The sequence below is a fragment of the Paroedura picta genome, chromosome 2, assembly GCF_049243985.1.
Source record: "Paroedura picta isolate Pp20150507F chromosome 2, Ppicta_v3.0, whole genome shotgun sequence".
NCBI classification, from domain to species: Eukaryota; Metazoa; Chordata; class Lepidosauria; order Squamata; family Gekkonidae; genus Paroedura; species Paroedura picta.
Genome location: NC_135370.1, coordinates 144,310,686 through 144,324,411, shown reverse-complemented (window position 1 = coordinate 144,324,411; position 13,726 = coordinate 144,310,686). Strand labels below are relative to the sequence as shown.

General features: G+C 40.2%; 1 protein-coding gene across 13 annotated transcripts in view; it reads right to left on the bottom strand.

The window, feature by feature from the left end:
- Window positions 1-13,726, bottom strand: part of NPAS3 (neuronal PAS domain protein 3) — an 885,376-nt gene that overhangs the window by 442,018 nt on the left and 429,632 nt on the right. For all 13 annotated transcript variants that reach the window (XM_077323058.1, XM_077323057.1, XM_077323059.1 and 10 more), the window contains one exon: window positions 9,898-9,980. In XM_077323058.1, the coding sequence (XP_077179173.1) occupies window positions 9,898-9,980 (83 nt within the window). The remainder of the gene's footprint in view (window positions 1-9,897; window positions 9,981-13,726) is intronic.

Genomic DNA, 13,726 nt, shown 5'->3' with positions numbered 1-13,726 from the left:
CAGCCAAACAGCCTTCCTTTTATGAAGAGTCTGGGGGAATGGGAAGGTTTCATAAGCTGGAAGGTTTGAAACTTTGCTAAGATAGAGGTAGGATTCCGAGTACAATCCTAAACAAAGTTACACCACTTCTTAAACCTATTGACTTCAGTGGACTTAAAAGGTTATAACACTACTGAGTTATAACACTACGCTATATGTTGTAAACTGCCTCAAGACCAATAAGGAAGAGGCAGCATAGAAACTGAATTTATATATATACTAGAAATAAAGCCCGCTGTAGTTTTAATACAGCGGGTGCTAGAGCCGTGGTCCCCCCCCCAGCAGCAGCCATGGTGATGCTTCTCCTGGTGGCTGGGAGAAGGTGGGGGGGCCTCCCCAGTGGCAGCGAGCTGGAGTCTTCTCCCAGCCGCTGGAGCGGGCTCACCTTCTCCCGGCCTTCGGAGCGGGTTTGCCGTGTTTGCAAGGCGGCAAGGCTGCTTCAGCGCCTGGGAGATGGCGGCGCTGCCCCTCCCCTCCACCAAGGATCTTCAGCCTTCTCCCGGCTGCTGGGGCCCCAGCATCTGGGAGAAGGTGGCGGCCCCCCCCCCAGCAGGGATGTTTAGCCTTCTCCTGGCAGGTGGAGTGGCCTCGCCACGTCTGAGACGCGGCAAGACCACTCCAGCGGCCGGGAGAAGGCGGAGCACCTGCTCGTTTCCAGTTGGGAGGGTGTGCAGCTGGAAAGGAGCAGGGCTGCCGCGTCAAAGATGCGGAGTCCCTGCTCCTTTCCCCGCATCGACACACAGTGTATGGTGGCCAAGGAGGCAAGCGAAGCGCGCCTCCCCATTGCCTCCTTGGTCCAGGATTGACACTAGGAAGGGTGAATCAGGAGGCGCTTCGTGGCTCCTGATTCGCCCCTCCGAGTTTTTATCCCGGACAGAGCTCGCCCTAACTCCTCCCAACTTGCCCTTACTCCTTTATTTAATCCACTCCACAGGAGCGGATTACAGATATGTGTGTGTGTGTGTGTGTGTAGATCATATGTTTTGTATTACCAGAGCTACCAGGAGAAGGAGGAGAAGGATGGCAGTCAAATGTCCTTTGTAGTATCTCACCAGACCTCTGCTTCTTCTCTGCTGGTATTACAGGAGCAGGACGGAGGTGACTTTTCAAATGCTATTGCCATTTATGTGCATTAAATAAGAAAGTCTGCGAGGAAACACAGCCACAAAAAAGAATAGCTGTTGTTTACTCAGTGTAGAAAGCAATTCTCTATTCTCATAAATCATCTGCATGCTGGAAAAATAAACATGCTTGTACTTTCTTCAAGTACAGGCATGACAACATTGCTATACTTATAAACTTGCCTTTACTCAGGCTGTACAGCTGAGACAATCCAACCATGGCAGAAAGAAGTTCTAATGCTCAGGATTTCTAGATCCTAGCAGAGGGCCAGTAGCCATTCTTTAATATGTAGATGCCCACAACTGGCATTCAGAAAAATATATTCAGGGCTAAAGCTCACAATCCATGCTGAAGTATCACAAAATGTTGCTGGGTTAACTCCGCTTCGTTATTCTGCATGCAGATTGCATAAATATACTGTATATACAATATACTGGCACAATAAAATAACCTTAGACGTGGTTTTTAATGTCTATATGTGTTCAAGTGGTCAGACAGCAAATGTGAAATGAACTAAAACATTGCTCTATGTGCCAAAAGCTTAAAGCAACTCAAATACCTAAAAACTGGACACCACTGTCAAATAATATCTAAAAACTGTATTTATAAAGGAAATGAACTGGTTACATTCGTCATTTGTGTGATGATGATGACGACGACGACGACGACGATGATGATATTTGGATTTATTCCCTTCACTCCCGATGCCAATCAGGCTCATGGCAGTTTACAATAAGAGTAAAAAGTGCAGTACAATATAATAAAAAATATAATATAACCCCCTACACAAGAAACGACAATAAAGCTTGATGGTGGGAAACAGTCTAACAAAACCTGCCCCATCATCCAATCAATCCCCAGTAGCCACCACCATCATCAGGAGAAGAATATATGCACAGTTATCAAAGGTAGTACCTCTACAAGGGCCTAAATAGGGAGGGACCCGATCTTCCTGGTATTTCCTCAACCAAATGCTTGGCGGAAGAGTTGCATCTTACAGGCCCCGCAGAACGTTGACAGCTCCTTCAGGGCCCTCAGCTCTTCTGGGAGCTCATTCCACCAGATCAGGGCAAGGACTGGTCCTGGCCCTGGTCAAGGCCAGTCGAACCTCCCAGGGGCCAGGGACCACCAGCAAATTCATACCCACAGAGCAGAAAGTACTGCAGGGGGCACAAGGAGACAAACAGTCCCTCAGATAAGCCTTTGATAGCCTCAAAGGTAAGAACCAAAACCTTGAACCTGATCCAGAAGCCAAATGGTAGCCAATGCAGCTGCCTCAGCATAGGCTGGACATGTGCCTTCCAAGATGATTTTGTGAGGACCCTAGCAGCTGCATTTTGTACCAACTGCAATTTCCAAGTCAGAGAGAGGGGAAGGCCTATGTAGAGAGAGTCCAGAAGTCTAATCTGGAAATGACTGTTGCATGGATCACTGTGGCCAAATATTTAAGGGACAGGTAGGGCACTAGAAGCCTACCTTGGCAAAGATGGTAAAATGCTGTTTGGGCTACATTCATGATCTGAGCCTCCATAGATAAGGAAACATCAAAGATCACCCGCAAATTCCTGGCTGCAGGCACAGCCGTCAGCTGCATCCCATCCAGGCAGGGGAAGCGAGCTTCCTGAACCTGTCCACTTCCTACCCAGCCACAGGACCTCTATCTTGGAGGGGTTGAGTTTCAGGCAACTCTGCCTGAGCCATCCAGACCCTACTTCCAAACAACTGGTGAATGTTCCTAGGGAGGGGGGAGTCTGGCCAGCCATCCACCAGGAGATAGAGCTGGGTGTCATAAGCGTACTGATGACAACCCAACCCAAAGCCCTGTACCTGCTCGGCTAGAGGGTGCATATAGAGGTTGAAAAGCATGGAGGACAAGTATTGCCCCATGCAGCACCCCACAGGTGAGCACAAAGGGGCTGGGACAAATCTACCACTGCCACCTTCTGTGTCTGGTGCTGGAGGAAAGAGACCAGCCACTGTAAGGCTGTCCCCCTAATCCCTATCCCAGCGATGCAGTGGGTTAACATCTCATGGCTGACCACATCAAATGTAGCTGACAGATCAAGAAGTACTAGGATAGCCGAACCACCGTGATCCAGCTGGCGCTGGGATCATGCACCAAGGTGACCTGTGCAGTCTCCACCCCATGGCCAGGACAGAAGCCCAATTGGTATGGGTCAAGGTTTCTTCCAAGAAAGTCAAGAACTAGTCCGCAACAGCCCTCTCAGCTTCCTTGTCCAGAAACACGAGATGCAAGATCAGGTGGTAATTGGCGGGGTCCTGCAGATCCAGTGATGATTTTTTCAGGAGAGGGTGAACCACTGCCTCCTTAAGCCCTTTGGGGAACTTTCCCAATGTCAGAGAGAGTTGATAATATCCCTCAAAGAGCCTCCTATCCATCGATCGCCCAATTTGAGCAGCCACAACAGACAGGGGTCCAGATGGCAACTGGTTGCCCTCACTGACTCCAGCAACTTGTGCACTTTGGTTAAAGAGAACCATCTGAAGCCATCAAACATCACCTCCCATGACAGCCACAGAGCTTCCAGTTCACGTTCTGTATCAAAGATGGCAGGGAAGGTCCTGGCAGAGTGACAAGACTACATGTAAATGGTGTTTTAACAGTATATTCTCATACACTGAAATCAAAGGATTTTATTATAAAACTCCAAAGGTTTTAAAAGGTTTTTTTTATCCACTTAAAATTAATCTTACAAGGAAGCAGAGCACTGAGTACTCAGGTATTTTAATCATCCTGGCCTGGATTTTGTGATCTATATCAAATACAAGACTCCACTTTTGAGGAAACAATCTACTATTTTATGCTATCTATATTTAAAGTCATTTTACATCAGCTGAAAATAAAGCTTAGAGCCTCAAATCACAGCTGAATACAGTCTCCATTAAACACAGTTTTGTTGATGTAGCAAGGGATAAAACAATCCCTCTTCAACCTCTACAAGCTGCAGAAATTCCCCCATTTCTGTTAATGACCTATTGCTTGTGTTTGATTCAATACAGCCCACTGGCTATGGAAATGACAACACTCAGCAGGTGACAACAAAATGGTCAACAAACAGTGCTGAGATATGTCATTTTCTTCAAATACTTTCTCAGGAATGAAATGACACACTATGGTATTCAGTATCCTGCTCAGATCAAATATTTCTTTATTAAACGAAAGTACACGTACCATAGTTGCTCTATAAAATGTAGGTTTAAGTGCATTGCTTCAAGCTTCAATTGCAAAACAATTTGATACTTGCTTCTTTTGGAGGGGGACAAAAAAACCTCTACAGCCTCCACTTAATATATCTATCCTGGATAGCTACTGCAAGGATACTACATCTTGGGGGCAGGGGTCTTTGAAATGTTTCTTACTAGATCCAGTGCAGACAAACTGGACTGAACTATTTCTTTTATAATTTTTTTATAAGCTGTGTTTGCCTCAAAAAGTCAGTGTTGAAAAAGTAGGGTAATACATAGAAGGGCTCTTGCAGAGCAAATATCAGTATAAATACACCCTTGGAAACACACTGACCAGTTAGAGTAAACATTCTCCATGTGGGGCCAAGGATATCTCTCAGAATTGCCAGCGGTCTTTGGATGACAGAGAGCAGTCCATTTGGAGAAAAAGGCTGTTTTGGAGCGTGGAGTTCCTTTTCATCCCCAGTCCGTGGCCTACCTAGGTTCTGCCCCCAAAATCTACAGGAATTTTACAACCCAGAGTAGGCTATCTTAATTCCAGTAGACTTGGAATGGTATAACTCTGTTTAGGATTACACCATAAAATTAAGAACTCCAACCTACAGGCTTCTTAGACTTTAGCTAAACGATCATTTTTCTGTGAATGGGTGGCTGCCTATAAGCAACATAAAAGAATATTTCCCTAGTTTCCCAGATCTGCAGCCTTTAAGTATAAAAGTAGCACTTATTTTCCCAGGGCTGCCAGCTTTGGGTTGAGAACTATCTGGATATTTTGGGGAGTGGAGCCTGTAGAGGATGGGGTTTGAGGAGGGGAGGGAGAAAATTTCAGAATGTATGACGACACACACAAATTAAATATAGTTTACAGCCATACTGTCCTGTGAGTATGCCCCGCCACATTTGACCTCTGCAGGTAAGCATGGCTGGACTTGGTTTATACTTGGGTATGAGACAATAAGGGAATACTTGATGCTGTAGGCTTAAAGAAACAACAACAACAACAACACCCTCAAACCTTAAATGTCAACAAATAGCATGAACATAGTAGAAAGACCTATCATGAGTAACTAGGCGTGATGCTTGGCATTTCACAGTTAGGCTCCTAAGTTTGGGGGTCCCTCTGCATTCTTGACAGCAGGGTAAATAGAAGTTCTTTGGTATCTGTTTCATGTCAGGACAATAGAATGGCCGAAATGGGTTAAAATTCTCTTCCCTTCACATACTATGTTTCTAGGATGAATTGAGGCTCCCAAAGCTTCTGTTTACAAAGTGTAAAAAAAAAAGAAAGAAAAATTCAATCACAGATCTCTCAGCAAACTACCCAATTAGGCTTTTCCTTATATAAGCAGCAATAGCTATTGTCTGCTACTGCTATTGCCTACATTTTCCTACACAGTGAAAATGCACTGCCATTCTCCTTGGTTATGTTATGATTGCCTCTTCTACAACAGAGAAACCTCACACTATGTGCTGTTTATTATGACTGCTTCACAATAAGATGATCAAACAGTACTGATAAGATTGTAAATGTCTACACAGCTTATTTTATAGTTTCAAACCAATTTTGTTTCTGAAAACGTACCTCTCTTCCCCACAATCATATGAACTGAACAATCATCTTGATAAGAACTTGTTATCAACATTGGTAACACCTTAGCTTTAATGACATCTGAACTTTTGCCAGGTATATACTTATTGGCATGCTTATGATGTTTTAATATATAAACAAGCCGACTCTTCACAATACCTGTTTTAAATGGCAATACTGTACATTTCACTCTCAATTGTTTTACAGTATAGAATTCTAAGGTATGCCTTTTAGTTTAAGAAATCTGAAAAGCAACATTTAAATATGCAGAATTATCCTAAGTTGTTCATACGTGAACTTAAAAGCCGTGCAACACAGGAAAATTAAGTAATTATGCCTCCAAGTTATTTACTGCAATTAAGCTCATTTATCATATGCAAATTAGTGCAAACTGGTCTCATTAGTTACTAAATTACTCAATATGAGCTGAACAATGTAGCACTCCAGTTTGTAATGAAAAATCCCTGTAGAGGCAAGCAGGATCAATTAAGCTAATTTGCATATGCAAATATATTATCTAATTTTTACTTTTCCCTATATTTAATCCTAATTTTTGTGGTCATTCTTGATTATATAAAAGAGATGGGTCAATCACTATCTTAGTAGCTATGAAGCTGGCAAGAAGTAGAAATGTCCCATGAAGGTTGCCTGTCTCCATACTGACATTTAAACCCAGATTCATATAAACTAATCCAGTAAAAGAGGCAATTTTAATGCAAATAACTGGGGGTGGAAAGGAGAATAAACGGAGCATATTTCTCCCCATATATAGCCAGGGAATTCCAGCCAATGGGGGGGGGGACATAGTAGAAGACAAGTCTAGACCAACTGAAAAAAGTTTGAAGAAAAAGATGCTTCGGGCACCAAGAAACATATTTTTGGGTTTCCTGGTGCCCATAAGTAAAACATTTGAAATGACTAGCATGGATTTCAGTTAATTAACAGGTCATGGCTCTGCAGAAGTCATTCCTAATAATATTTCTACTATATTTTTCAGTTCTACGAAATAGTAAAATAAAAATAGCACCTTTAAGACCAACAAAGATTTATGCAAGAAGTTTGCTTTCTTGTAATGTTTCTGAGCTGTTGGTCCAAAATCTAGATTTAAGTGCTGCTTTATTCAAGTAGATTAATCTAATGGAGGCTAGTAAATTCTTAATATAACTAATAAGAATATCTTAATTCCTGAATATTAGCATGATAAAGAAATAATAAATCAAATATTAATCTAAGAATGGCATTCAGTGAAAGTATTATGAGAACCCTGCTCCTCCCAAAATGTGAGATAGATCCACTATGCTACAGGCCCGGGGCCTACACATGAAAGATCTCTTCGCCAAAGTATGTAATGCCATTATGGCAGGCTACTGCATGCCACCAAGAACCTAACAGTTCATGCGTGAAATAATATGCAGGGAAAATAAAGCATGAGTTCTGAAAAAGCATGTGATACACACTCAACACATCTGAGGTCATGTATCTATGGGCAGGTGGAAGTATCTGCTCACAAAAGCCAGTCTGCTGGGTAAATCTTTCATTTTGTACTAGGGACAGCTGCAGAATCATTAATTAAGCTGGTCAGGAGTGGGAACAAATCCAGCCCAGTGCCTTGCCATTCAATGATTGGATTCTTCCTTTTCTGTGGTTTCTACTTTACTCTAGGTTGCTCTCCAGTTGTGTCCCCCTTCACAATTACAAGTTCTCCAACACTCATTTTGGAATTTCTGCATGTGTTTTTCTACTTTGCTTACTGTAAACACAATATTTATATTCCTTTGATTTTTTTCCTGTCCATCCAGAAAATGAATGCACCAGCACATGAACAAAAGTGTCACATTGAATTTGCCAGAATCCTCATGCACTTAGATAGAAACAATGAATGTAAATCAAGGTAATCACATGTTTTGTAACTTACTGTAATGTCAGATACTGCAGATATTGCATTTGCAAGAAATGACAGGATTATGGGAACAAAACAAAATAATGGATTTTGCCTGTACATAGATACTTGAAGATGATTGGTCTTTAGCAAAACAAACAAACAAAAACTGATGCAGTTCTCATGTACAGACTTTATCCTATTTGATTGCAAAACTTGGAATTAAAACAAATATTTGATATACCAAACATCTGATAAGCTAAAAAACCAAACTCAACTCTTTTATATTTCCCTGTGTATTCAAAGGTACTGTGCAGGAGTATTCAAGCACTCACTGATAGGGAGGAGATAACGATGTAGAGAAAACAGGAAATTGTCCCAACTGTCTCCATCCTACCTATTTTCAAAGCTATTCTGGAATAATTATAAATTCTATATGTAATATTCTTTGCATGATAATCATACTGAGAATTCCTCAGACTGGATGACAAATGGAATTTGCCTGCTCTACTCCTACTTAAGAGTATTCCAGTTCCAGCTTGGAAATTTCCTGGAAATTTGGGAATGATGCCTGGGGAAAGTGATGTTTGGAGAGGGAAGAGACTTCAGCAAGGCTTCATGCCATAGAGATATGTATAGTGGCATACAGAATCCCTGATGGGTAACCACACTAGTTCTTTGTAATAAAATAACAATTCTATGACACTTTAAAGACTAAGAAATTCATTGGAGCATAAGTTTTGCATTGCAGTAAACAGGTATATTGCATTGCAGTAAACTTGAGTACAGAGAAATCCTGTCTCCTTATAACTCAGAAGTTCAAATGTTTATTCAAAAACATTTCTTGGTCTTTAAGATGCTACAGGATCATTCCTTGTAGTATACAAAGGGGCTTGTTTTTCAGGATTTACAGCTGACATTTTTGTGATGCTTTCTGTATCTCAAACAATCGGTAGTAAAGAAACATGTAGAATTTTTAATATCTTCTCATTAGTAGTTTGCATCCAATTATTAGATCATTCTACCTTTTTAATATATTACTTTGAAACTTTCTCATTGTACTTTTGAAAAACATTAACAGGAGAAATTTGAAAAATACACTACCTTATGGGAAGCCATATCTCACCAGTATTCAGTATTAAAATAATGGTTGTTATAAATCAGAATACTATATAAATTATCTGACACAAAATATTTAGCAGTTTAAAAAGTTTGGAGTCCAGTGGCTTCCCAGACTTGATAATGGAATTTACAAGGGAAGACAGAAATCTACTTCAAGTAGAATATTTTTAAAAATTCAAATAATGTTAAAAATGAAAAATGAACAGATTAAGCAAGCCTACATTGCATTTCAGTGTTAATATATCATCATATGAAGGTAGATTTTGAAAAACTCCTATTGCATATCTTCTATAAACTCATAATTTTGATCATACTATTTTCGATATATATTTGGAATTCTATGTCATAACAAAACAGAAGCACATGCAGGATGCTTTGACATTTGCCAGCAACCACCATACACTGTCACAAAATCTGGGACAACACCACACTGAGTATCTAGTGTGTCTAAATTCTGGGAGACATGCTGTTTTCAAGAGGAATATAAGTATCATATCCAAGTGACAATTAAAACAGTAGTAAGAGAGAAATCAGGGCGATCACTTATTTAAAGTAGGAGGGGAAAATTAAAACCAACATGTGAACAAGACAAAAAAAACCCCCACCAAAACACAAAATCTGTTCACAAAATAGGCAATTATACAAACACGCACAGTCATTTGGAGAGCCAACAGCTAAGGTATAGTGCAATGCAACTAGATTGTGTGAGGTCTACATTATTACAGCACAAATAATACTTGCCCTCCCTCTCTCATTAACACTCTTTCAACCATCGCTTTCTAAAAAGAAAAGAAACGGGTTTGTGAAAAATGTCATCATACACGATGTGATAAGAAAACACAGTATCCAAATAACTGACAGGAATCTCAGATCTGGTTACTACTAAGTATGCTGAACTTTTTTTGTTTTTGTTTTTGCTTTGTAAAGCCATTGTTTTTACCTGTAAAATGTGACTTCCCAAATGTGACTCAAATACTTCAGTGGCAAGTGCACTGGGGCTTCTCCTGCGCTGGGCACCTATAACTGAATAAAAAAGCAATTATGTTGCAATCTCTGCACATTGTCACAACGCATCCCTGATCTGAGATCAGATTTATTGTATATCACACATATTTTATTCAGTCTTACATATGAAATTTTACGGCTTAGTAAAGCACTTGGGCCACCCTCATAGGGTTCAATGGAGCCCTGAGTGGCCACTGTCCTCAGGGTCATGGATATGCATTGTGCCATTTACGACTGGTTACATTGGGATACCATTCTTCTTCCAAGGAGTTAAGGGCAATGTATGTAGTTCTCTCTCTCCTCTTCCATTTTATCCTCACCCAACCCTTGAAAGTAGGTTGGTCTGAGAAAGAGTGACTGTCAAGCATCCCCCAAGGGCCAGTCTCTGGTACCTATTCCTCGGCATAGGGGAGTAGGAGCTATTCAAAGTGAATTTCATATTTATGGAGTACTGAATGCAAACCTCCCATACCCCTTTCGCCAAATTACAGGAACCGCAGAGCTAACATAAATCAACCAAAAGAAGGAAAATAATCAATGTACCTAAGGTAGAGATGTACAATTTCTAGAAACTTTGAAGACACAGGGAAAAGCCTATTTTGTGGTTATTATAGGTTTTCGGGGGGAGGGGGAATGCAATGTATGCAATGCTTACTGTTTTGTCAAAACTATACTAGAGCACTGTTTCAACAACATAAAATGCACTGTTTGCTTAGTATATAAAATTGCAATATTTGACAGATTCATGGAATTTAAAATTTATGAGTGCCTTAGTTTCTTACAAGTATAATTGCAAATATATCCAATACTTGAGACAAAACTGCAAGCCGATGCACTCTGTGTTATCTCAGTACATGTCCCTTAATTCTTTGCTCTGGTTCAAGAGAGCTAAGTTCTCAATGAAACTCTCTATTTTTTTCTGAGGTTTTGGCACAGTTTCTGCCTTGCCTCCTTCTTCTGCAAGGTAGGGCAATAAACTACTTTTTAACCAATCTGTGGGTATATGTGTCACAGTGGTTTGAGGGAGAGATGAAAAAGTCAACCACAAGTCAGGTCAGAAAGACAACGTGAGGGATGAAACGGCTGAAAATCATTGAGGACCCTGCATGCTACCCTCATGAATCACAGAATCATAGAGTTGGAAAGGGGCATGCAGACAGTTTAGTCTGATCCCCTGCTCAATGCAGGCTCAACCTAAAGCATCCACGATAAGAAGTTCAAGTATTGTCAAGATGCAAAATACAGAGAGGCAGGGAAACATGTTTATTTTCTGAATTTTTCTGTGTGGAGGGGGTATGTTCCTGGGACTTCACATTTATAAGCTAAAACAGATCTCACCACCCTGTGTACCATCCTCATATGCCTATGTGCACAAACATAGAACAAAGTTGGGAAGAAGAACTGTATTGAGTCTTATAGAGATGTGTTCCATGGTTTGAATATAATTATATAGTTCATTTTAAGTGTTCTAAAGTTCCAAGAATTAGGATGACCACACACCAGATTCCTTATTTATGTTGTTTAAATATCTGCAAATCAGAATTTATTCTACCAGAAATATTTTGAGAAGTGAAGTTTAAATACCACTAAGAACACATCATAATGCCTATTCAAGAAGTAGTTCACAAATTAATTTATCAAAATGGTCTGTGGATGTTCCTACATCAGTTGCTTTCTTCCAACAAGGATTCCAAATCCACACTAACAATGAAACCATGGATCTGGGACTTACACTTGGGTAAAAGCAGTTGAAGAGCAGAAAGGGAAGAATCAATAGGTGAAGGATGCACACCCATCTAAAAATTCAGCCCTAATTGACATAGGAGAAATAATATCAATTCTTAACTGCTAGGAAAAAAGTCATGGGTATCCATGGATTTTCCCTAGAGAGATTTTTGGTAAGAAAATGCTGAAAGATGGTTAGCATTCCCACCACCTACCCATAGTTCTTGCTTTTCCTTGATAATCCCAGTGGCTGCATTTTGTAATTTATTTAAAAATCTGTTAGAAGGATAGCAGATTTCTGGCTAAGTGGCTATTAAAGTATAGAGTGGCTTGTTGGTATCAGTCTGATTATCTATCAATCCAGTGAAAAGAAATCTTAGAGCAATGATTTGTAAGTGTGCTCTATGATATCAAACGTCAAATCTGATATATGCACGCAAGGAGATATGACACCTAATGACAGGAGCCCTGGAATATTGGTTTATAAGTGTAATATTATGGATGTTACATGTAATTTCTTTGCAGGAAACACTGTGCTATTTATACTGAATAAAGAATTTGCAGCGGGAGTAAAATGATACCCAGAAAAAATTAGAGATGGTGAATGTTCCAAACCTAACACTTTGTGTCATTTTCAACTGATCTTAGAAAAGAAATCAAGGTCATATATAAAACCACCTAAACAGAAAATTTCCTAGTATTTTTTTACTTTGCATAGGACCTCTTATTGAAATAATACTTTTGAAAAAACATAATGTCATCATCACTCATTTCACCCTGGAACTGAATAGCAATGCCAGAGTAGCATCTAGTCTTATAGTAATTCCTTTTATTTTGTGTCTCTTCTCCAGAAGGCAATTTCCACATCTCTGATCTTAAATAATTTTGCTGTTCCCTGCTTCCCTCACTCATTTCCCCAAAGATTTAATTTCTGAAATTTCAAGGCATTTGGTGAAGTACAGCACAATTTCACAGCATATTAAATTAAATAAGGTTGCCAGAGAGTACAAAATGAATGGCCTGTCTGCCCTATTTGAGACCTTTCATCATTAATTAAATCCCCCATAAGCAAACCTAAACAAACAGAGTAAAGAAATCCTTTCTTCTTTAACTTTGACCTCTCTTTTTCATTGCTTGTGGGAACTGAATGCATGTTGAGGAAAGCTTTGGCTCTTTTGATACAGCAGCACTGGAGCTTCAACTCTCTAAAAGCTGAAGTTCATTCAGTCATAATTACTGTTAAGAACTATGTGTATTAATTATAATGATCATTTAGTAAAGAAGAAAAGCCACATCTTTCTGCCATTTGAAAAACTATCTAGAATTATTTTCAGATGCTTTGAAAGTTTGTAGAGTCAATACTGTGACACCTGAAAATCACTGTGAGGTTTAATACTTCTAAGGGCAGAGACAGGTGAAGGTACCTTTCTGGAAGTGTTCTCCTGTGTCTACCCTTCTGCAGCACCCAGGGTAAAGCAGCAAGAATGACATTCTTTCTTGTAGATAACACCAGCTGGGCAATTAGATTCAGGACTGATTGTCAGGAAATGGGGGTTATGAAGGCATTTCTTGAAACCCTCCTATAGGGTTGCCAGCTTCCTCCTAGGGGTGGGCATTTCCCCACTCCCAGCTTTCATTGCCCCTGCCACTCAGCTGGGTGGAAGATGGAAATGCCTGGGCAGAACGGGGATGCAATTTCCGTCTACAGTATGATGATGTCACTTCTGGCATAATCTCACCAAGGGATGCCATCATTACACCAGATCCAACACTCTATCAGCTGAGCTTCTGTCATTTGAATTCTTCCCATACTGTTATCAAATGCACTAAAAATGTTTTTAATACAGCCGCTAAACAACGTGGAACAGCATATCTTTATATATTTCTAAGGTCGGATAGAATGTTTCATGGACTGTAACTCTTACATTTTAACTCTACTTTTAATAACTACTCCTCTACTCCCCCAACCCACCAATATTCTGTCATCTGAACCAAGATATACTGCAACTACCTGATTAAGCAAGTCGTAATCAGCAAGC